Source organism: Cyanistes caeruleus, chromosome 7 (genome assembly GCF_971803275.1).
Source record: "Cyanistes caeruleus chromosome 7, bCyaCae1.hap1.1, whole genome shotgun sequence".
NCBI classification, from domain to species: domain Eukaryota; kingdom Metazoa; phylum Chordata; class Aves; order Passeriformes; family Paridae; genus Cyanistes; species Cyanistes caeruleus.
This window is the reverse complement of record NC_141707.1, coordinates 10759488-10782965: the sequence shown is the minus strand read 5'-3', so window position 1 is coordinate 10782965 and position 23478 is coordinate 10759488. Positions and strand designations below refer to the sequence as shown.

Here is a 23478-nt window from a genome sequence, read left to right as displayed (position 1 = left end):
AAAAATCCAAATGTTATTTTAATTTACAAGGTGCTTGAGTGGCCTGGTGTCTGTACTTGCTAATATTTTTAATGCAATTTAAAAATACTGTTGCATGATGAGGTAAACCTGTTGTTGTTGTGTGTTCTCCTATTCTTGTTCCCTTTGCAAGGCCAATCCCTGACAGTCAATGACCTGTCAGCACTAGGTGGTTACAAAAGCTGGTAGTTTCAGATAAGCAATTTAGAATGTGAAATGCTTTTTGGCAGTGTTTGAATTCATTAGAGTCAAGGAATTCAGTGCAAAATCCCAAAAGGACTGTGAGAGCGTCTCTAGCTAATATTTTCAAGAACTTTGTGATTTAATTGTCAATTGAATGTAAATATCATGGAAAACATACTATTTTTTTTAACATTTATTCACTGGTGCTGTGCAAACTCTGGAAGTTTCCACTTGCAGGGACAGCAGCAACAAAAAGATCCCAACAGCCAAATTACCTTTTCACTTGGTGATAGTGTTGTCTTACAAGTGTTATCCTCTTGTAAGCCACTCTGATTATAAACACCTCAAAACCAGGGCTTTTCTAGAGAAACAGCTTTACAGGCAAGCACCAGTAAATTTTATTAAGTTACTGAGGGATTAAGGTACCACCCATTGTTTATGTACATTTTAATCCTATTCATACCGAATTGTGTATATCACACACTTATGCCTTAAAACTAAAGTGCTATGCTCCAAATGACACAATGATATGATAATTTCTTCTCCTTAGGGTCCAATTGGTGAACAGGGCAGTCCTGGCATTCCAGGTCCATTTGGTCCTCGGGTGAGTAAAACTTTTAAGGTTTTTCTTGCATGGGGTTTGTTTTTTATTCTCACTTAGATTTCTATTCCTGCATCACTTTTATTTCAGTGACTTTTATCAACTTTGGTATTGTATGGTGATTTCCCTAGTATCTTTTGCTGAGACATCACCTTATTTGATACAGTAGAGCTTTTTCATGAGTATAGTTTACAGGTAAATAAGAATGTTGGCTGGGGATGACTACAGGGCTGCAGTCTCCTTTTATAGACACTTTTACTGCAGCTGATCCAAAGCCATTTATGTGGCAGCTCTGCTAATTCTTACTCTGCCTCTCATCCTCCATGTATGGCATTTACTCAAAAATCAAGGAGAAATACTGTCCCTTGGGAACATCCAAGGGAGGCATCTACATCTACCTCTGAGCCTGTATCTGAGGGTGTACAGAAGCTACTCCAGTCTGCACAGCATCTGGAAACTGGAACTGGCCCCACTTAAATGGTTTAAGGAAGGAGATATACAGCTGAGCCAAGTTATATTATCTGAGGTGATTCACTTGAGAAGAGCAGTTTTTAAACTACCTTCTTTACCTTTAAAGAAGAAGAAAAAGGTGATGTTTAAAAATGTGGTAATAGGCACAAGTAATCAGATTGCTTCCTGACCAGACATTGCTTATAACAGGCTGCTTTTTAAGACTTTGTTATTAAATGCTAAAATACATTCCATCTGTCTCCTATATTTTCTAGGGTCCTCCAGGTCCAGTTGGTCCTTCTGGAAAAGATGGAAGTCCTGGTCCACTTGGGCCAATTGGGCCTCCTGGTGTTAGAGGGACTGTGGGAGAAGCTGGACCTGAGGTAAATTAATGGGAATATGAGTGGAAAGGTTATTTTCAAATAATGAGGTTCTTTTCTACAGTCCATCACATTATTTTCTTGAACATCTCTGACCTCAAGACAAATTATAAAATGTGATAGTTTCTCCAACAAACATCCAGGGTAACTGTTATTGAAAGGGTTCATTTCTTACTCCTTTTCATCTTCTGAACCTGGGATGATCCCAGCCTCATCCACCTGTGCTCTCCTGAGGCTGAGCTGGATCTACTCGGCAGTTGGCTGGGTCCTGCTGGATCTGTGTTCAATGTGGCTGGCAAGTTGGGTCCTAAATCCTCAGGCCCAAACACAGGCCAGCAGTAGCTCAAAGCCAGCAGTCCCACAGAAGTGGCACTGAGTGAGCACAGCCACCTTCCTGCCTGCCAGCACCTTCCTCCACTGTGCCATGTGGTAGGGAGATCCTTCACTCCAAACAAACAGCCCAAATTCTAACACTGAGCCCAGCTGACCTGAGGTTTACAGACACCAACCATGAGCTGATTCACTACTGATGAAAACTGTTTTGACCAGTTTGGACAGAGTCCTAAATCTTGCTGGATGCCCCAGGCATATTCCACAAAGTTTTCCCAAAGTTTTGGGTGGGGGGGGGGGGTTTGTGGCAGGCATTGCTGTCATTTGGCATAGTATTTACTCTACTGGACCTCTGTTGCCTTGTTTTGAATCTTAGGGCCCACCAGGTGAGCCTGGTCCTCCTGGCCCTCCAGGGCCTCCAGGCCACCTCACTGCTGCCATTGGTGACATCATGGGACACTATGACGATGCCATGGCGGATCCACTACCGGAGTTCACTGAAGATGAAGCAGCCCCTGATGACCATAACAAAACAGACCCAGGAGTCCACGCCACGCTGAAGTCCCTGAGCAGCCAGATCGAGACCATGCGCAGCCCCGATGGCTCCAGGAAACACCCAGCGCGGACCTGTGATGACCTGAAGCTGTGCCACCCCTCCAAGAGGAGCGGTGCGTGTTCTCACCTCTGCTGTGTGATCTGTGAGGCTGCCTCGTGTCCAGCATGGGCTTGCTCACTGGCCTGCTTTGCACTGCTGCCATGTATTTCTGCTTATGTCTTCCCAGTCAATTCAAAAATCTTTGCAATATGATAGAGTCACATTTTATGTTCTTTGTAGGTGAATATTGGATTGATCCTAACCAAGGATGTGTTGAAGACGCTATAAAGGTTTACTGCAACATGGAAACTGGGGAGACCTGCATTTCTGCCAACCCATCTACTGTGCCCCGCAAAACTTGGTGGGCCAGCAAGTCCTCTGACTTAAAGCCTGTTTGGTATGGCCTTGATATGAACAGGGGATCACAGGTAAATAAATGTCTCTTTATTATGCATTTATTAGTTCACTGTTAAGAACTGGTTTCTGTGAAGTTTGTTGCCTTGTGATTTGGAACTTCCTCTGCTGCTCTGAGCAGATTCTACTACAGTAAGAACATTATACTTGTTGACAGACTGGCTTATAGTCAATTTGATTTCTAGTACCATAAAATAAAGATAGGAAATAGCTGTGAAAAAACAATGCAAGTGCTTCTAATGCAGGATTGGCTAAAGCAAATCACTGCTGGACAAAAACAACAGCTTCTCTCTGAGTCTTTTACTAAGTCTCTACCTTGTTAAACAACTGTACTTCTACCCTGATATGTAGTCCAGATCCCTGCTATTTTAATTGAATGCTAATATTCGTTTCAGAAAACTCTATAGTGCTAAAATTTATGAAACTTACATTAGAAATTTGCTTTTGAATTGAAGTATGATTGTTATCACATGTGTCAGGTTAATCCATAATGAATCCATCAGTCTCTAGGCAGAAAAAATTTCACTCACCTTTCTTCTGGGTTTTTCCTCTATGGTAACTTCTAAAACTGATGATCCTGACAAATAACAGGCAGCAAATTACAAAAGAGTCTACCTTTAGATTTTATGTACTAGGGCTCCTACTAGTTATGTCTGAAAGATGACAATGATGGCAGATGTTTCTAAATTCACCGACTCTTAATTTCAGTGTCCTGTAAGCTGACCTATTTCTTTCTCTCCAAAGTTCGTGTACGGGGATACAGCTGTCACTCAGATGACATTCCTGCGCCTCCTGTCCAAGGAAGCTTCCCAGAACATCACCTACCTTTGTAAAAACAGTGTTGGGTACATGGATGACCAGATGAAGAACCTGAAAAAAGCTGTGATTCTGAAAGGGGCCAATGACCTGGAGATCAAGGCAGAGGGAAACAGCCGCTTCAGATACACTGTTCTGCACGACAGCTGTTCTGTAAGTTGGGGGTGTTTGCTGGGAAGGAAAAGGACTTTTGTATCTTTTCACTTCTTTCTTCAATCAGACAAAAAACAAACAACCCACACAAGGAAGTAATTAAAATGCTGCAGGATTTTATGGCAAATTGTAGAAGTAACTGATCAAACGGGGATTTTGCTATAATTCTAGCTTCATGTAATAGAATTCTGCACTATTTAGAGGCTATTTGCGAATTCCTTCTTAGTGACCATACTGAGATACATATCTTGGCATTTTGCATTTCCCAGTACTTGTTTAACTCTGAGTGGAATCACACAAACTGGTGAGATAACTGCAAACTTTTTTCTGCCAGATGGGCAAGATTATTGCAGCAGTGGAGGAAACTCACTGGTACTATGACTGAGCAGGAAAGGAAAACTCTCCCTAAAATTTCATGGTGGGCACAGAAACCAGCAAGTAGTAGATTTCTCATGTTCAAAAGCAGTTTCAGTCAAGATCAACATACTGGTAAATATTCCTAAATCTAGTCTTGCACCTGAAATAAGTAAAGTACTATCTGTGCTTTAAAGTAAGCCCACAATTATGGGTGAAGGCACCCATAATAGTTATACTATTAACACATAGAGAAGAATTTCATAGCATAAAAAAAAATCAGCCCTGATGTGTCAGTGTAATAGATCTTCTCATTAGAGACATTTCAAAAATAACCCAGGTGCAGTGCAGACAGTGTGCAAAGGTGCAGTGACACCCTTCTGAACAAGCAGACAGCTGACTCACCAGTTGCACTTCTGGCTGGTTTGACATGAGCTCTGGCCTAATTTAATTTATTTTTTTCTTCTTTTCCCTCTAGAAACGTAATGGGAATGTGGGCAAGACTGTTTTTGAGTACAGAACGCAGAATGTGGCACGCTTACCGATCATCGATATTGCACCGGTGGACATTGGCAGTACCGACCAGGAATTTGGAATTGAAATTGGGCCAGTTTGCTTTGTGTAAGAGCAAGGGGGGAATATAACACACTACCCAGCAACAGCAGCAATTAAACATGAACTTAGACTGATTGAAGTTAATCCTGAGACTCTTGAAGTAATGGCTGATATTGGATCAGCACTGTATATACATCTCTTTCTAAATGCCCGGCCTCCTTTTGAATATTTATTTTACTTACAAACCTTCCGTTTTCAATGATTGAAACCAACATTTTAGCTCAATTTTAAGAAGATTGATGACCACCTTCTAAAAATAATATGAATCCTTTTCCTGGGTTTTGTTTCAAATTATCTTGACATTTCCAGGTATTCAAAATAGATAGATTTAATGTGGAACTATGTAAAGCTCTAATGATTATTTCTTTTGCTTTAATGTGTACTGAATAACAGAAAAGTAGAGCACTTTGGTGAACCGTTGGCTATATGTCAACATACCTACTCCCCCTACCCCAGTTTGTGTTCCTGTGGTTGCCATTCACAGAAGTCTGTGTCTTTTGTAGAAGAAAATCTCTTCAGACAAGACCATCTTAATTTGGCATTGTTTTCCTTGCACTTTTCTATGTAAGTCTGCTCAGAAGAGTGATCCATAGCCATGGTTAATTTATGAAGCAAAAACATTACTGGGGTAAATACGAGTCTTCAATAGGGGTGTCCTATATCTTAACTTTTAAGTCTAGATTTCACTTCTCACAATGTATATGTGTAATTCCATTAAATTATCCTTAATCTCCAAAATATGTCTTAAATCCAATACTTGTTGATTTTCCAATATTTGCCCATCTAAGAAGCCATTACGTATCAAATTATACAGATGTCTTATATATGGTACCAATTTCTGTATGTTGCAGATCATTCACATGTATACCAGACCAATTACTAATAAAGAAAGTTTAGAAATTCCTTGGTTTTAGCTGACATCCAGACATGCATCACCAGTAATTTGACTTAGTGGCCTTGAGCTGTCAAGGCAGGAAAGTTCCATCATTTCTTAGCATGAGCTACCTCATCTCTGGAAGTTGGGATGCGATTAATATTCCTGGTTTTATTTTAGATACTAAAAGGTGCTATGCTTCTGTTGTTATTTCAAGATAGGAGATAGGCAGGGCAAAAAATAAAGCAACAAAGTGATGGTGCTAAATGACTCTCTAGAAGGCTGATGAAATAAAGATGCCTACTGTCAATGTCATGTTCAGAGCTTAGCTGTTAGGCTTACAGTGTTTGAGAGAACAATGTTACAGTGCATTTATTTGTTGGTCATTCAGTATATAGAATGTTTTGTACCTCCAACATGCTTTATTTTGTAAAGTATGTGGGTACAAACTTACTTAGGTTTTTTGTTTCTTTACTGCATCTGTGCTCTCCACGTTTTTTTGTTTGTTCCTTAAAAAAAATAAACAGCTGGGGCTCTCCCTAAAGAAAGTCATGCACATAGCTTTCTTTCATGTATCTTTGCAAAGCATTTAATTAAATACATGCTTCTCGCTATGTAAGTGGTTTCCTTTTTGTAAAACTCCTTCCAGTGTGTTCATTCCATAACCGTTCATTCCCAGGAAATTAAAAATAGAGGTATTTAATTGTTGTTTGGTTGCTGTTTACATAAACCATTTGTAAGGCATTGTGAAATATTTTTATAACAGGAGTATAGGAGTATTTGTAAAGTACCTTCTGTGTCAGTTTTTACAGGTAGGTATCACTTATACAAAGGAAATCAGCAGGCCTAGGAAAGCTGACTCAATAATATTGTTTGAGACTCCAGAGAGAATTTCTGCTCAAGAATGTAATGTGATTTGGCCAGTTCCTATTGGCAATGGGAGGTAACACTGACAGGAGACAGTTTTCTTTCTTACTGGCATGAAATAATTTCTATAAATATGTGACTTGGGTCTTAACTTACCAAACTGGCTCCTGGAGAAGTTTTAGATAACATTAATTCCAAGCTGCACAAAATAAATAACATTTGGAGGATGGGGTTATGTTTGGAATTTAGTTTTAATCTCTAATTTTAATCAACAGAGTATTATAATCCATGTTTGGTATAAATGGCTTGTAAGGTTGTTGAAGGAGAAGAGTGTTTGATGATGAAAAATACCTTTTCTTTTCAAGTCTCTCTTTGCATCCCTGTCTCCATATGAAGTGAGCAGTATTTCCTCAGCCAGGCAGCTTGAGCACTGAAAAAGAGCTGTAACTAGAGAGCCACCTAAAGTAATACTCTGTAAAAACCAGGGCTGGAGAAGCACTAAAGGAAAGTCTGCTTTGAAGTGCAAGACCTCATGTAGTTAACTGAGGAATCTGTAAGGCAAGTGGTTGGACAAGCTTTTCTCTTCTTTTGACTGTGTTTAGAGCATACATAGATATTGCACCTCTTTTCCTGTTTATGCATTCCTCTAAGTATTGTAGAATCATATTAGGAAGGAAAAAACAAAAAAGTGTGTGTGGGGGAGCACTTTCTTATCCAGACAATATGTCATAGCCTAATGTAAAGCCTCAGCTTTAATTTAGTAAACCTAGAATCTATAAGCTAATAATTTGTAATTTATGAAGTAGCATTAAGTAAATGTCGGCTATAACATTTAGTGAAGTTCTGTCTTAGTGACAAATAGCTTCAAAAATGGTAGTAAAAAGGCACTTCATAGTGATTAAAATAATATAGTGTGATTACAATAATACAGTATCAAACACTGCATTTAAATTAGAGTTGCAAGACTTGGTTCTGTTTTCTAAAACTGACCTACCTGTCCTCAGGGAGAAGCAAAGCCCAGGACTGCCGGCATGAACAGAAACCTTCTCCTGGTTTCTCAAAAGCAGTAGTGCAATATTTGGTTGCAACCATTCATTAAAAGCTCATCTAGAAATTAAATTCCCAAACTCCTTCCTTGCCTTCTGCTAGCTTCCTTGTAGCTATGATAAATAACCAGCTCTAAGTTTTCAGCACTAAAAAGGTTCTGTAGAGCACCAGCAGTACTACATGCAGTAGAAGAATGTACCAAGCAACACAGAAATCTAACAAAGAAAATGCCAAGGTGTTACAGCTAAAGACAACACAGCCAAAGCCCAGAAAACAGCAAGAAAATGGAAGATTTTTCTTCTCTGTAAAGGCAAGTAAAGAGTCTAAAAACAGTTTAAGAGCAAAAAGCACTATTTTTCTTATTGTTGTAGAATAAGAGCCCCTATGGCTTTTTTTTATCTCCTATAACTGCCTGAAATTGAGCATAGTAATTGAGCTGGTAAACACATAATCTATGCATATTTTAATTACATTTTCAGGAAATGCAGGCTATACTGAAGGCTTAATACTCACTGGGCAGGTTTTTTTTCTCACTGAGAGAGGATTCCAGAAAGAGTAAAACAATTGCAAAAGGAAAAGCAAAACTAAATGGAAATGTAGAAATGCTAATGAAGGAAAAAATGATTCCCTGCAAATATAATAAAGAAAACAAGGTACAAATTAGAGCATTAGATGACTTCAAAAATTATGACAAAATGTAAAACTAAATCAGTAGTTCAATAGCTGAAATAGAAGTGCCTTAGAAGCTGTGAACCCATAGAAAAATTTTATTGTGAATCTGCTGCTCACTCCTGTGAGGCAATTATTGGACAATATCTTCAGTAGCAGTGAAAGAGAAAAAATCAGTTTATGTTTCTTTTTCTAAAAGCCAGAGGAGAAAGGGCACAATATGAGAGCCAATGGCCTGTGCAGAGCTCAGGAGAACCTGGGCAGAGTGATGCAAATATTAAAACTGAAAAGTTTTATGGTATTGCACTACACCAGAGAGCTTGACTGCTGATCTGTCTACTGTACTCTTGACATGACATGTTTTATCCTTTGCTGGGAGAAGGTCTGGAAAAGTACAAAGGTATCAGGCAACACTAGTTTCAGCAGGATGCCAAAGAGTCCATTTTTTAACTCCCTCCCCCATGTTTATTTTGTGCATATTCTCATTTCCTTTCTGGTAGAGTTAGATGCCATCTTTCTATAAGATCTGGCTTAAATTTTGTTATGCTCTCAATATCAGAGGGTAGTGTACTATCAGATGTTTCTGTTACAAAGTTAGTAATTAGTTCCTTGATTGAGATATTTTCCTCCAGAAAAGGCTGCAGCCTTATTTATAAGGATGTTTGTGCAGAGAAAAAGGAAAAAAAAAACGACAACAGCCAAGCAAGTTCCCATCTGCCAAAGCATCACAGAACTGCTCTTTGGCCTCAGTCAACTGAGTGAAAAAAAATCTTATACAAACCAAACAAAAGAACATAACTACCATTCTAGAAAATCAGTGTAATATTTTTGCATGTTTGGTATGGTACGATCTGCCACAAAGGAACATGACAATGACAGAAGATGGTGATGGCTGCAGGAGCCACCTCTGCCCTCTGAGGAACAAGCTGTGTGACTCAACACCAAAATCAGAGAAAGTTTGAGCATTTCCTTCTGCCATTTTGCTGGGGTTTAACCCAGCCCCTAAACACCAGACAGACACTTGCCTACTCCTCATCACCCTCAGTGGGGCAGGGAGGAGGACTGGGGGGTAAAAAATAGAAGATTAATTGGATGACAGAAAAGGAAGAGAAAATAATAAGAAAAGAATTCAAGTATATAAAACAGTTGTGTAGAGTGCAGTGGCTCAGCACCCACTGACCTGTACCCAGCCAGTTCCTGAGCAGTGGCCCCTGGCCAGCTTCCACCACAGATTTATGTGCTGAGGATGACTCCATATGGTCTGGAATGTCCCTTGGATCAGCTGAGATCAGCTGTCCTGGCTGTGTCGCCTCCTTGTGCTCCCCCAGCTTCCTCGCTGTCAGGACAACATAAAAGGCTGACAAGGCCTTAATGTAAGCACTGCTCAGCAACAGCATCAGTCTGTTAGCAGAAAGATTTTAATCCCAAATCCAAAGACAGTACTGGGAAGAAAATTAACTTTGTGGCAGCTGACACATATCAGGTCAGCCATTTCCTGCTAGAAATTTTGATCCCTGTTTTATAGATGCACCTAAGCTGAAAAGAAGAGTGAGCAGGTTTTCCAGGTACCTTGGAGATGTTATAACACATAGAGTGAAGCTGAAATGCAAGTCACAATAGGAATATTCCCAAAAGCCCACGGAAAGCACATCTCCAGTGCCTCCAGGAGTGACCTTCCAAAGACTGCCTTTGCAGTGGATGTGGACTCAACAACACAGCTTAAACTTTAATCCAGAGATGTCCATGGCTAAGGAGTATAGTGAAAGGAGAGAAAGTTTGGCTAAGCATAGCACAGATACAACCTCAGGATTAAAAATAAAAAAAGATGATCAGTGGCTTTCTCAGAAGGAGTCAGCTCAAGCAAGAGGAGGCTGATGTGATGGGGAAGCAGCAGTGTGGGTTTCAGTCAGTCTTTCAAGACAACACTCCAAGGTGAAGCTGTTGCAGGATGAAGAGCTTTTGGGGAGATGAGACCCACCACTTCATCCATCCTGGAAGAATTCCTAGCAGCTGCTCAAATCCAGAAATCATCATGAGTCCTCTGGCTAATTACTGCTGGGAGAGGGGACTTGGGGGAGGGGAGGGGGGGGGTGTTTAAAGCAGCAGCCAGCCATGGTGGCCATGGAGAAGCCTTGCCTGGCTCCCAGGGTAAGCTGAGGGTGTAACTCACTCACTTACAGGTGTTTGCAATTAGTTTGTAGTAAGGGCCTAATCAGGTAGCAAAGTTCTACTCTTAGACAAAGGCTGGCTGGATTGTTGTCATGCTCAAGGGTTTTATACACATAATTTTTGTAAAGAAGTGGTATGTTGCAGTAGTCCCTGTGCTACAGACAGCAGGATGTCCACATTCACTGGAAGAAAGGCTCTGGTGTCCTGCAAAAGAGCTCCACCCCCAGATGACAACTTGCAGACAACTGGGAAGGCAAAGTTCCAAGGTAATATTAAAGCCTAAATTACTGATATCTTAAAGTCATTGATATGCCCTGAAAAACTCCTTGAGGAAGGGCTTTTTCTTGTTTCTTTTCTTGTCTCAGAAGTCCATGAGAATATGGTGCTGTGAAGCAAATGAGATCAGCTGGTGTAACAAGATGAGAAACTGTAGATCAGAGTTAGGGATTTCTTCTGTCAGTCTCATTACTGTGTGGGCAATTTTTTTCCTTGTTTTTTCCTGCTTCTCATTAAGCTTTATGCCTCTCTTTCAACTATGTGTACTACAGTATCTTCTTTTTTTTTTTCTCCAAGACAGCTTGACATTTTAATGCTTGAAAGCAGATGTTGGTGTTTTCATCTACACCAGCTTATACTGAGCTCTTCTGGAGGCTTAAAATGTAAGGAAGACAAACAGGGAATTCATGGTTCAGCCCTCTCTGGGTTAGAGGCTTTGTTCAACCCACAGTTCTGGATTTATGTGCCTCAGTTTTAGACTGATTGTGAAGAAAAGTTTACATTTTTATGTGTTTTTCCCTCTATGGAGCCAAATAAAAAGTCTAAAGATGGATTAAGAGAAAAAAAAAACCCACATTTTTTTTTTTCTGTTGCTGTAGGGTGAGGGCCCCTAGGTTTCTTTGCTCCCCTGTAGCACCTGAGACTGAGCATAGTGGCTATTACTCATAATCTATGGATATTTAAATTAATTTTTCAGGGAACTGAGGCTATACTGGAGGTTTATTACTCATAAGGCAGTTAGTCTTGCTGAGAGAGAGTTCCCAGAAGACAGAGAGTAAAACAGGTGCAAAAGGAAAAGTTAAACTTAATGAAAATGTAGAAATGCTAATGAAGGAAAAAAGATTCCCTGCAAGTATGCAAATATCATAGAAAAAACAAGGTAAAAATGATAGTTAGAGAAAGTTGGTATTATAGTGTAAAAAATCACAACAAAAGGTAACAATCAGAAGTTCAATGGCTGAAATAGAAAATGCCAGAGAAACTGGGAATCCATAGGTGGTGTTGTCCAGTGTGTTTATGCTAGAAAGAAATACATAACCTTGGAGTATTGTGTCCAGTGCATCACTGTTGCTTGTTGGGAGTTTAAAGATTTTGTTGAAGGATGTGATTTCAGTCAGATCCTGCAGAGTTCTGAATATCCACAAGGAGCCTGTTTGGGCAGAATTTCTACCTGATAACCAGAAAATTTAGACTGTTTTTAGCCTGCCTGTTTTACCTGCTGTCAACCTATTCAGAAGTTCAGCCTGTGTTAAAATCACAGGTAATGCTTTTTAATGTATGAAAGAAACATGAATATTGTAATGATTTACAGCTGATAATCACCTGTGTTAAACCCTGCTCCAAGGGAGAATTTGTGTGCACAAAGGGAACACCTTAAACAGAAGACCAGCTTTCTTGTGGAACTGTTGTCATTCCTGTGAGGAACTGGACAATATCTCTGAGAACAGTAAAATAAATCAGCTTTTCCCACAAGCCAAATAAGAGGACACTGGGTGAGGAACAAGTCACAGGTATTTAGAATTTGTTTACAAGTAGGGTCTAATTAGGTAGCAAAGTCCTTCTGTTGGAGAAGGGTTTTCTGGATTTCTATCATGTTTTGGAGTGTTTTAAACGTAATCTCAGTTAAAAAAGGTGTAGAAAGGAGATGTTGAAATAGTCCCCATGCCAAGGACTCCAACAAAAGAAAAAGCTCTGGTGTCCTGCAAATGAACGGCACCTTAAGGTGATGGCCTGTAAGTAATTGGAAAGGTGAAGTTACAAGACAATACTAAACTTAAATCAGTGATACTTTGCACTCTTGGTATGATTCAGGCAACTTTTTGTGGCAGGGTTTAGTTTGTTTACATGTTTGGGGGGTTTTTGGTAGGCTGTTTTTTTTTTTGTTGGGTTTTTTGGGCTTTTTTTTTGAGAGGCATTGTTTTTTTGGTTCTGTTGGGAGTTTTGGTTTTGCGTTTTGTGGCTGTTATTGTTGGTTTTTGTCTAATTTTGCCCAAACAGTAATGTGGTGATATAAAAGTACAGATATATGACAGCCATGATAGCCTAATTAGTGACTCTCTGAAAAGGTGAAGGATTTATATCAAGTAATTATTTCATGGTGATCTTGGTTATTTTTTTTTGTTTTCTACAAATGTTCCAGAAAATCAGCTTTCATTAGCTGATTCATTAGGAGGACTTGATGAGTGTGTGTGGTTTAGAAAGCAGCCCCCCAAAGCTTGAGTTTTAAGGTTGAGTCATTGTTCCCAGCCATCCATGCAGCCTTGGTAGCACTGGAGATTGCAAAGGCTATTTTCCTCTGCCATGGGCACTAGGAACAGGTCTTTCCAATGCATTTTTCCACCAGCCAGCATTTTTACCAGCTGCTTTCGTAAAACTCCAATGAAAGGCTTCCTGCCATGTAATTTATGTCAGATGAATAATATTATGCACATGTAACTTGTGTTTTCCATGTGAGAAGTTTATTTTCATCATCAAGTGAGGAGATTTCCTGCAAGAGATAGTTTTTCTTGTGCAGTGTTGGCACTGTTCTTATATGTTGCATTAAGTATACAGTATTATATATTAAGTATACAGTCCTTCCTGTGGTTTTACTGCATTTGTGCTATTAGGGTCTCCCCAGAGCCTCACTGTTTTCTGAGTGAGGATGTCCAAACTTGCAATGCCAAAGCAGTGCAGTGTCTTGGCTCAGTCACACATCTGGTGAGGTTTCTTTAAAATGGCATTTCTTTGCTCATTTTTCCTACTTGGGCTAATCAGAAAATAATTTCTGAGGATCAATAATCCATATTGTCAATGAGAACTTTTAAGAATCTTTTTTTTTTTTTTAATCCCTAATTTTTATTGTCTGATCTTGTAGAGTGCCTTTAATGATCCTGGTCTGTGGAACAATGTGTGGCTGTGCCATAATGATGTGGGGGCAGGCTCTCTGGACCTTGCTCCATGGGAAAGGCTGAGTAGCATCTTTCAGCATTTAACTGTGGGAGAGATTTCCTGGCCCAGGGCTCCTTGGTGCTGTTTAGTTCCTTCTCCTTAGGCACTGCCAAGCTACTGTTGCTCCTTAAATGTTACTGTGGTCACTGTTGCTCCTTAAATATTTGCTAAGATCTAGGGATGACTGAGTTATACAGCTCCATTTGCCATAAAAAATTCCAAGATTTTCAAACTTGTCAGTTTTACCAAACTGCTGGTGCTTCTGGCCTGCCCTGTGGGAGCCTTAAACCCTTTATTTAAGCTGCTCCCTGAAAGGCTGGTAGCCCTTGTCTGCCTGATTATTCAAGCTGAGGCAGGTTTCTCAGGGGAGGGAAGGTTAGATCTGTTTCCTCCAAGCTGACCTGTCTTGGTGCATGGGCCTTGCTTTGGATGTTGCTGTCACATCTGAGCCCCTGCAGACACAGAAAATCACAATGCTTTCAAATGTAAGCCACTGGATGGAGGGGAGTAGAAAAAGCAAGAAAGAAAATTTCATACTAGTACACCATAAACTGCATCCTTTAGGATTACCAGGGCTCCCTTAAAACAGAGAAAGTGCTCTTTGAAAAATCATAGTGGCACCAGAGTTGTGTCCTGCCTTGTTCATTTGTTTGAATGAAGGCACAAATAGTAAAATTAAAAAAGAAGTCAGTTTTATGAAACAACAAGAAATTTTATTAAGATATTTTATTATGTGTCTCTGTAAGGAGTAGACCAACAACCATATAAAAGCTTACAAAGATGGTTAACCTTCAACACTATAAATGTGTTAACGTGACAGAAGAAATTCACAATTTTGCATCTTTATTGACTTTTACAGAGTGAAGGGAGAAATTTCTCAACTATGACATGCCAATGATGATCTTTGACAGGAGACGTTTACAATTGCTTTAAATCCTTTACCTTTTTGGTTTTTTTAGCAAGTCAATAACCCTGACTTGCAGAGTTAGGAGTGAAAAATAGATTAGCACCATCATATTAGTCTTTTACACTTCCCTAATTTTAGTGGTCTTGACCAGCAATGACAGGAAAGTAGAGAAGCACCTTTGACAACAGAATACAATCCAACAATAAAATTATGGTGACTACTGACAGTAAGGTATTAAACTCTTAAGATAAACTGTACCTTTCACAGCTAATCAGTACAGAAATAGACAATTTTGTACCAAATGAATCCACGGAATTGACCACTGGGTCCAATGCATTTTGGATTGATCTGATTGATTTTTGGTTTGACTCATCAGACACATCCCAGTTTCTGTCCATGTTGAGGTAGTTGAAACAGGGAGGTCGTTCTAGCGTTGTGGACTGCATCTTGGAAAGAAGGGTAAACTTTGGTACTGGGAGCAATCAGTGCTTTGTAAATTGGCTAACATTCATCTGATAGAACACAGTGTTGTTTTATTAAGTGTTGAAGTTTTATTATAGCACCACGGAGACTTGTTTTGAAGATGGAATTTGGTAAAAAATTAGAGCAAAACAAAAGCATTTTTACTGTATTTTGTGTAATAGCAAAAAAAAAAAATAACCCTTGATATCAAATTGATAATTCCCCCAGAAATTTTGTTAATAAATAACTGGGATACAGATGGGCACCTGTACTAGTTGACAAGGCTGAAACAAAGGAGCACAGTTGGAGTGTGAATCTGTTTGCTGGGGTTTCAGAAAAAGCAGAATCTTTGATTTATAAGAAGCAGACTGGGCCAATGTCCACGCCAAATTCCTGATCAGGACCACCAATATCTAATGGTGCAATATCAACCACCGGCAACCTCATTGTCTTGCGCGTCCTGTATTCGAAAACTGTTTTACCCCACTCACCAGTGTGTTTCTGTGAAGTTAAACAGAAAAGAAAAAAATGTTAGAGACATGAGTGCTGGCCTACATGGCAGTCATCCCACAGGTTATCAGATTTCAGATTTCCTACTTCTGTGATAACAAACCCTCTCAAGCTGTTGAAAACTGCTTGCAGTCTCTGTGGAAATGACCCTAGGAGGGAGAACTTGTTGACAGTGATAGTGTTGTGCATTTGTTACTGAAAAGGCTGCAGGTGCTGTCAGACCAGCACGCTCAGGGGTGTTCCTGCACCCCTCCAGTAGTTTCTGCTGCACTGACAGGGCGCAGGGAAGAAATGCTGGATCTGCCAAATGACTGTGTTTGTCCCTTCCCATAACCACTGCCCATGTCTTCAACCAGCTAGCCTTGGTTTGGTATGGCTAGTTTGAGAGGTGATGGATCAAAACTTGGTGACTGTGACTTCCCTGACATTGACACTAAAGCAAGGAGATATCTGTAAAGCACAGTTATAAATGGAAGTGCACCTCATGTCCTACAGTTGCTATAGGAATGGCACTTCTGGTATACAGAATCTAAGTTTCCCCCACCACTACCTGTAGCTGTGTCCTTTCTTCACCCAGTCCATGCAAAGCTCTCTCTTCCTCTATTATAAGTCTAGTCCTCTAGAGGGAATTATTTATTAGCTACAGTGCTGAATTCCTGTTTACTTACAGTGCAGCCATCTTCCAGAACAGCATATGTGAATTTGCTGTTTCCTTCAGCCTTGATCTCACTTTCTGTAGAGCTCATCAGTTTCAGAGCTTTTTTAACATTCCCACTGTCGTGGTCCATGTAGGCAATGCTGTTCTTGCAGTGGTAGGTGATGTTCTGGGAGGCACGGCTGGAGAGGATGCGCAGGAAGGCCAGCTGAACTTCGGAGACATCCTCTGGAAGCTCAGGATCTCCATAGCTGAACTGCAGAGTACAAACATAGGCAAGAGTGTTTGTTCAATCATGTCTAGGGGCAGTCCACATCATGATTTTTTTTCACATATGAATTGTCTCATTCAGTTTAATTTCAGAATTATTTTTTAGTATGTTGTGATGCACAGTCTGGGCTTTTGACTGTGCTCATTTCTCACCTGGAAGCCTCCATTCATGGACTCTCCAAACCAAATGTGTTTCTTTCCACTGTTTGCACTGGTCCACCAGTTTTTCCTTGGGACAGTTCTGGGGTTAGCACTGAGGCAGGTCTCACCAGTTTCCATATTGCAGTAGACTTTAATAGCATCCATCTTGCAGCCTTGGTTAGGATCAATCCAGTACTCTCCTAGAGGTAAGGGGAAATGGTAAGGAGAAGGCTCTAACTGCATGATGGTAAAGCTTATTTCTATTCCAGTTTTCTGAGCCAAATCAGGAAATATATTAATTATGACAGAAGAGATGTCACAGAAAATAGGATTAGATAAAAAGATACTGAGATCATGTGAATACTGTAAGGGGACTGCAATTTGGAATGAATATAGAACTTGTAATGTTTGGTTTTGTTCCCCTAAAATTATTTAAACAAATATTCACTTCTGAGGATGCAATAAGTAGAGTTTAAGTCAAATGTATATTCTGTGTAAATGCATGGTTAATTAATGTTTAAAATTATTTTTACATTTATCATCTTTTTCATGACAGTTGTTTGAAAAAAATTCAGATTCTTATGGGAGATATCTGCATTTAAATACTCAAGTTAGAAAAACCAAAACAATCCCCAAGACCTGCTGACATTGGTGAAAATAAAATCTAAACATACCACTCTTGAGCTCAGGATGGCAGAATTTCAGGTCTCGGCAGTTACGAGCTGGGTTCTTCCGGGACCCATCGGGACTAATGATGTTTTCAATCTGGTTGTTAATTGATTTCATTGAAGATATGATGTCACTCAGATTGATGTCATTTTCCTTGGGCTCATCTCGGTATTCATACCCGTAGGAAACGGGACCTTTCTCACCAGCACCCAGGGCAGCTACACCACCACCACAACATGGACCAGGAGGACCAGAAGGACCAGGAAGACCAGGCTGCCCTGGAGGACCCTAAAAAAATAGTACAGGTTAAAACTAAAAGTCTATGTGGTCCCTAGCCTTTAAAAGATGAGAATTCTTACGCAAATATTTAGTTTAGTTATTTATTAATTAAACAGATGTATAAACATCTGTTAGATTTTCCAGGCCTTTATTTTCTTAAAAGTATTTTTTCCCCCTAATTTTGTCAAGTTTGACTGTCTTTATACCTGGGCTTTGAGAAGGAACCCTTTCCACTAAAATCCAGAGAATGACCAGTTGGCTTTAGGAGGTGACTGTGATAGTGACACCTTTGCATCTCTGGCCTCTCTAGAGCAGTCTAGGAGCCCCATTCCATGGCTTCCCAGACCCAAAGGGAGCCTGTGCTCCTCAGAGAGGAGGAGATCCTGCTGTATGCAGAAAAGTCAGTGATCAGCTGAGACCAGCACAGCATCAAATTGTGTCAGTAGTTACATTAAACTACAAATGAGCTGTGTGGTTTTGGATTTAGCCTTGGTAGCCTGATACCGCCTGCCACAAATCTTGTCCGTGAAATAGAGAGGTTCTGTGGGAGCTATTTAAAGAGTTTAGCATTGTAGGTTTCATGAATTTCCCAAAGATTTGCTTGTGTGAGTTTGCACCATTTACTTACGGCAGGACCGCTTTCACCTCTGGTACCGCGGGGGCCGGGGGGACCAATTGGACCTGGGTAGCCACTGGTACCATCTTTTCCAGGTGGCCCAGCTGGTCCTGGGGGGCCCTAGAACATTGAAGAACACAAACAATATGGTCAAAATAGTTTATCAGATAATTCAGAAATACTTTGTACTTCAAATACTTTGTATTTCAAATATTTCTGTATGCCGTCTCAGGTGTTTTTTCTTTCTTCAGCTGCTGTCTTAAGTTGGCCAAATTAATATGGGAAATTAAAATTTATGTCTGTATCTATGTATATATTAACTAAACAGACTAAATTTTCCTTGCAGTTAGGCTGAGTCAGGAGTTTTTCTTACCCTTGCACCTGAAGCTCCTGGACCTCCAATTGCACCTTGTGGACCCAGGGGACCCTATGAAAAAAGGAAAAGTGAGTCATACACCTCCTGGTAGTATCTTGCATCTAGCTGGGTGTGCCTTAAATAAAGACACTGAAAACATATTCAAGATAATACAAAACACATCCTTATAAAAAGGCTATGTCAGATATGAGAGAATGGTGGCCATTCATTAATCAGAAAAAATATTGAATGTTCTCTAATATGTTTTCATATAGAGACGTGTTATCCAAAACACAAGAAAGCCAACTGACACCAATGAGCTTTGGATGAACTCTTATATTCGTAAAGATAGGTAGCTACAGCCAAAATGCTTCAGTTTTAATAATATTACCAGTAATGTTATTTAAATATTTGACAAACATCCATGATTTCAAATACATTTACAAATTTCCCCTGTATGTGCACTGCAAAGAATGAAACCATTTGTTTAAACGGTGTCAATCATCAAATGAGAATTTATTAATTTTTTTCCTTCTGTTATGTTAGACACTAGGTTCTATGGTGTTGTTGAATAGGTTGGTATTGGTGCCATCTTTGGTATGCTGATAAAGTGAGCTTTGGTTTCTTGATTCTCACTTGTATTATGAGGGGTATTTGTAGGTTTTTTCAGAATAAATCCCTTCTTAAACCTTTACTGGTCTTAAATATCCATGGCATGCCTGTCTATTCTTGCCCTTAAATTCTTTTAGCTATGTTCAAATGGTAATGAGTGTTTATAATTCAGTAATTTACAATTTCCTGCCTGTTTTGTCCCAGTATTACTTTCTATAAAAGATACATGGCAGAAGAGAGGTGTTTGGACTCTAAGTAGCTTGAGTTGTCTGTCTAGGATAGATTTCTAGCAGACATAAACATTTCAGCCCCTACTCCTCTCTTTCCTAATCAGATCAGGAATAGCCTGATCTATAATGTTTATATTATAAATGAGTATCTAAGAGGTTTTTATTGAAAGGGTTATAGTAAACTCATCTTTACTTCCTAACAGCATCTTCCAGTTCTTTAACAATGCTTATGTCATCTTGATTCAGGGAATCTGGATTTTGAAACATCTGACAATCAAATTTACATAGATTCCCATCAAATTAGCTAAGGTTAATTAGGTACCTGGGGCCTAAACAAAGAAACAAAGATCAGCTAGAATTCCAATCCAATGCAAAATACTCACAGGAGGACCAGGGAGACCGGGGGTGCCAGGAAACCCTCTGTGACCCTTTATGCCAGTGCTGCCTCGTTCACCAGGTTCACCTTTATCACCACGAGGGCCTTGAGGACCCTGTAAGTGTAGGTTTGCCATAAAAGAAAGACAGGAGGAGATAAGAAGATTGCCCATAAAACAGGAAATAGTGAATGGATGACATCACAAATACATTAGCTATGACTTACGGCAGGACCACGAGCACCAGCAGGACCAGTAGAGCCAGGAGGGCCAGGTGGACCCTGTGACATGGGAAGAATGAGAAGGTATGGATCACTTAGAACTGCCTAGCCTGCTTCTTTATTTCCAGCTGAGCAGTATGTATCCAGATGAGCAGAGGTTGGGAAACATGGGGAAGCTCCACACACACACTAGAATCAGCAAGAATCCTGGCCAGGCCATTTTTGTACCAATGCCAGCCTTTCTCAGCTGCCTGCAGGCAGTGATCTGTACATAGGCACTACAGCCCTACTTTCCTCTCTCAGTCAGGTGCTCAGTGCTCACTGTGCTGGTGTCAGCACCCCTGAGAAATAACTCGAGGGCTTCCAAAGTTACTCCCTCAGTTTAAATAAATAACACATTGCTTGTGCTGCATGAGCACCAGATGGGATGGAAATTAGGACAGGGCCTGGTGGGATGATGTACATTTTGGCATCCTATGGAGTATATGATTTGAGCTTGGTTTATATAAGTTGTCTTTTCTAAAACAACATAAACTCTGAGATGTCTTTCCTCTGAATATTCTTCTAGAACAGGTCCTTGATGTCAAGAAACTCTGACAGCAACAAATGTATGACTCTTCAGAAGTTCCTCTCTATTCCCGCATGGAATGGACTTTAGGAAGGGTATGTAAGTAAGCAGTAACCCATTTACTTTGGTCTTACCTGAAATCCTCTTTCACCAGATTTTCCAGGTGCACCAGCATTACCTGCAGGTCCAGGGTGGCCAGGGGGTCCTGGAGGGCCAGGAGAGCCACTTTCACCACGGTCACCCTGCAGATAGTAAGGGATAATAAATACCATGTTTTATAGAACTCTATATGGAGTACACTGAGTAGAGCACAGGAACTTCAAGGAATAAATTGCATAGGGTATACATGAATATATTGCCATGTAATTCATGTCTCATTTATTGGGCAGTCTAAGGATATAGGTAATTTCTTACTTTGCCTCCTGGGGATCCATCACGTCCAGGCAAGCCGTCGGAGCCAGGGTTACCCTGCAAAACAGAATGGCACACTTTGTTCATAGACAGCATGACTGGTAGACAGCTCGTTTCCAGTAAGTTTGAACAATGCTCATCAAAGAAAGAGTTTTCAAGAAGGAAGAGTTCCTGGAGGTAGAGTGGCTCCTAAAAGACCTGCAAGACCTGCATTATTTTGTAAGCAGTGCAGTCTCCTGTTCCAAGTGAGGGAGATGATGTCCTCAGGCAGTGAAGGGGATGGCAGGGACAGGAGGCTACACCTTTCAGGAGGGCAGAATGTGTCCAGGCCCCGGCACATCAGGCTTTTGAGGGAGGCCTTGTGAACCTTAAAGCATATTTGCTCCCAGAGTTGCCTACTTGTAACTCACAAGCTAGCAGGGAATTCCCATCCACTCACATCTCTGCCAGGCTCTCCAGGTAAACCTCTTTGTCCAATTGGGCCTTGGGGACCAGGAGCACCGCGTTCTCCAGGGATACCATTGGTGCCTGGCTTGCCATCTTCACCCTGAACAAAAAGACAAAGGATTCCATTGCAGATAATGATCTTAGGAGATACATAAGACCATAAGAATGTATTTTACATCTTTTAACTATGCAGTATGCAGGGATTTTGAAGGAGACCTAATGAAGTGATGGGCCAATGTGGCTTTGCTGGTTGTGAATATAAAAAACAAGAGATAAAATCCTGGTCAAACTGGTTTCTTTTCATTACTGGTAACATTCATACAAGGCCATCAAATGTTCCTCATCAACTGAAAACTAAGAAATAATAAACAAGTATGTCTCTTCTTATGTGCCCAAAACAGTTGCTGGTCTATCACTGAATTAGTGATAAAATACAAACTGAGCTTCACCCCACCTTTTCTGAGGGGAAGTTGAGGACACTTTTCTGTTTGGGTCATAATACTTAAGCAAGAAACATACTGAGAATTAAACAAGGGTAAACAGCCAGTAGTAGGTGAGACTGTGACTTGATCTTGTACACAGGAGAGGTTACAGTCTCTTCCTCATGACTCCCCCAAAGTGTGTGAAGTGGGTACTATACTCCTAGATTGTAAGGTAAGGTAATGAAATGTAAGATAATGTAAGGTAAGGTAATGTAAGGCAATGTAATGTAATGTAAGGTAACGTAAAATAAGGGAATGTAATGTAAGGTAAGGTAGGGTAATGTAGGGTAATGTAAGATAAGGGAATGTAAAATAAGGTAAGGTAAGGGTAAAGTAATGTAAGGGAATATAAGGTAAGGTAAGGTAAAATAAGGTAATGTAAGGTAAGATAATGTAATGTAAGGTAATGTAATGTAAGGTAATGTAATGTAAGGTAATGTAATGTAAGGTAATGTAATGTAAGGTAATGTAAGATAAGGGAATGTAATGTAAGGTAATGTAAGATAAGGGAATGTAATGTAAGGTAATGTAAGATAAGGTAAGGTAATGTAAGGGTAATGTAAGGTAAGGTAAGGGTAAGGTAATGTAAGGTAAGGTAATGTAAGGTAGGGTAATATAAGGTAATGTAAGATAAGGGAATGTAATGTAATGCAATGTAAAATAAGGTAATGTAAGGTAAGGTAATGTAAGGGTAATGTAATGTAAATGAATATAATGTAAGGAAATGTAAGGTAATGTAAGGTATGGGAATGTAAGGTAATGTAAGGTAAGATAAGGTAATGTAAGGGAATGTAATGTAAGGTAATGTAAGGTAAGGTAATATAAGGTAAGGGTAATGTAATGTAAGGTAAGGTAAAATAAGGTAATGTAAGGTAAGATAATGTAAGGTAAGATAATGTAAGATAATGTAAGGTAGGGTAATGTAAGATAAGGGAATGTAATGTAAGGTAATGTAATGTAAATGAATGTAATGTAAGGGAATGTAAGGTAAGGTAAGATAAGGTAATGTAAGGGAATGTAATGTAAGGTAAGGTAATGTAAGGTAATGTAAAATAAGGTAATGTAAGGTAAGGTAATGTAAGATAAGGAAATGTAATGTAATGTAAGGTAAGGTAATGTAAGATAAGAGAATGTAATGTAAGATAATGTAAGGTAAGATAATGTAAGGTAATGTAATGTAAGGTAATGTAAGATAAGGGAATGTAAGGTAATGTAAGGTAGGGTAATGTATGGTAGGGTAATGTAAGGTAATGTAAGATAAGGGAATGTAATGTAAGGTAATGTAAAATAAGGTAATGTAAGGTAAGGTAAGATAAGGTAATGTAAGGTAAGATAAGGTAAGGTAAGATAAGGTAAGGTAATGTAAGGTAGGGTAATGTAAGGTAGGGTAATGTAAGGTAATGTAAGATAAAGGAATGTAATGTAAGGTAATGTAAAATAAGGTAATGTAAGGTAAGGTAATGTAAGGTAATGTAATGTAAGATAATGTAAGGTAAGATAATGTAAGGTAATGTAATGTAAGGTAAT

General features: G+C 39.7%; 2 protein-coding genes across 5 annotated transcripts in view; one reads left to right on the top strand and one right to left on the bottom strand.

The window, feature by feature from the left end:
- COL5A2 (collagen type V alpha 2 chain) overlaps positions 1-6397 on the top strand; it is a 127332-nt gene extending 120935 nt beyond the window's left edge. For all 4 annotated transcript variants that reach the window (XM_086898424.1, XM_086898422.1, XM_023930702.2 and 1 more), the window contains 6 exons: positions 752-805; positions 1528-1635; positions 2339-2630; positions 2798-2985; positions 3716-3940; positions 4773-6397. In XM_086898424.1, the coding sequence (XP_086754550.1) occupies positions 752-805; positions 1528-1635; positions 2339-2630; positions 2798-2985; positions 3716-3940; positions 4773-4919 (1014 nt within the window). In that variant the 3' untranslated portion in view covers positions 4920-6397. The remainder of the gene's footprint in view (positions 1-751; positions 806-1527; positions 1636-2338; positions 2631-2797; positions 2986-3715; positions 3941-4772) is intronic.
- An 8036-nt stretch (positions 6398-14433) lies between these two features.
- Positions 14434-23478, bottom strand: part of COL3A1 (collagen type III alpha 1 chain) — a 50715-nt gene continuing 41670 nt past the window's right edge. Inside the window, exons 41-51 of the mRNA XM_086898331.1 lie at positions 21462-21569; positions 21026-21079; positions 20746-20853; positions 20050-20103; positions 19832-19939; positions 18625-18678; positions 18264-18371; positions 17362-17644; positions 16700-16887; positions 16290-16532; positions 14434-15612 (exon numbers count right to left, since the gene is read on the bottom strand). Coding sequence (XP_086754457.1) covers positions 15466-15612; positions 16290-16532; positions 16700-16887; positions 17362-17644; positions 18264-18371; positions 18625-18678; positions 19832-19939; positions 20050-20103; positions 20746-20853; positions 21026-21079; positions 21462-21569 — 1455 coding nt within the window. The 3' untranslated portion in view covers positions 14434-15465. The remainder of the gene's footprint in view (positions 15613-16289; positions 16533-16699; positions 16888-17361; positions 17645-18263; positions 18372-18624; positions 18679-19831; positions 19940-20049; positions 20104-20745; positions 20854-21025; positions 21080-21461; positions 21570-23478) is intronic.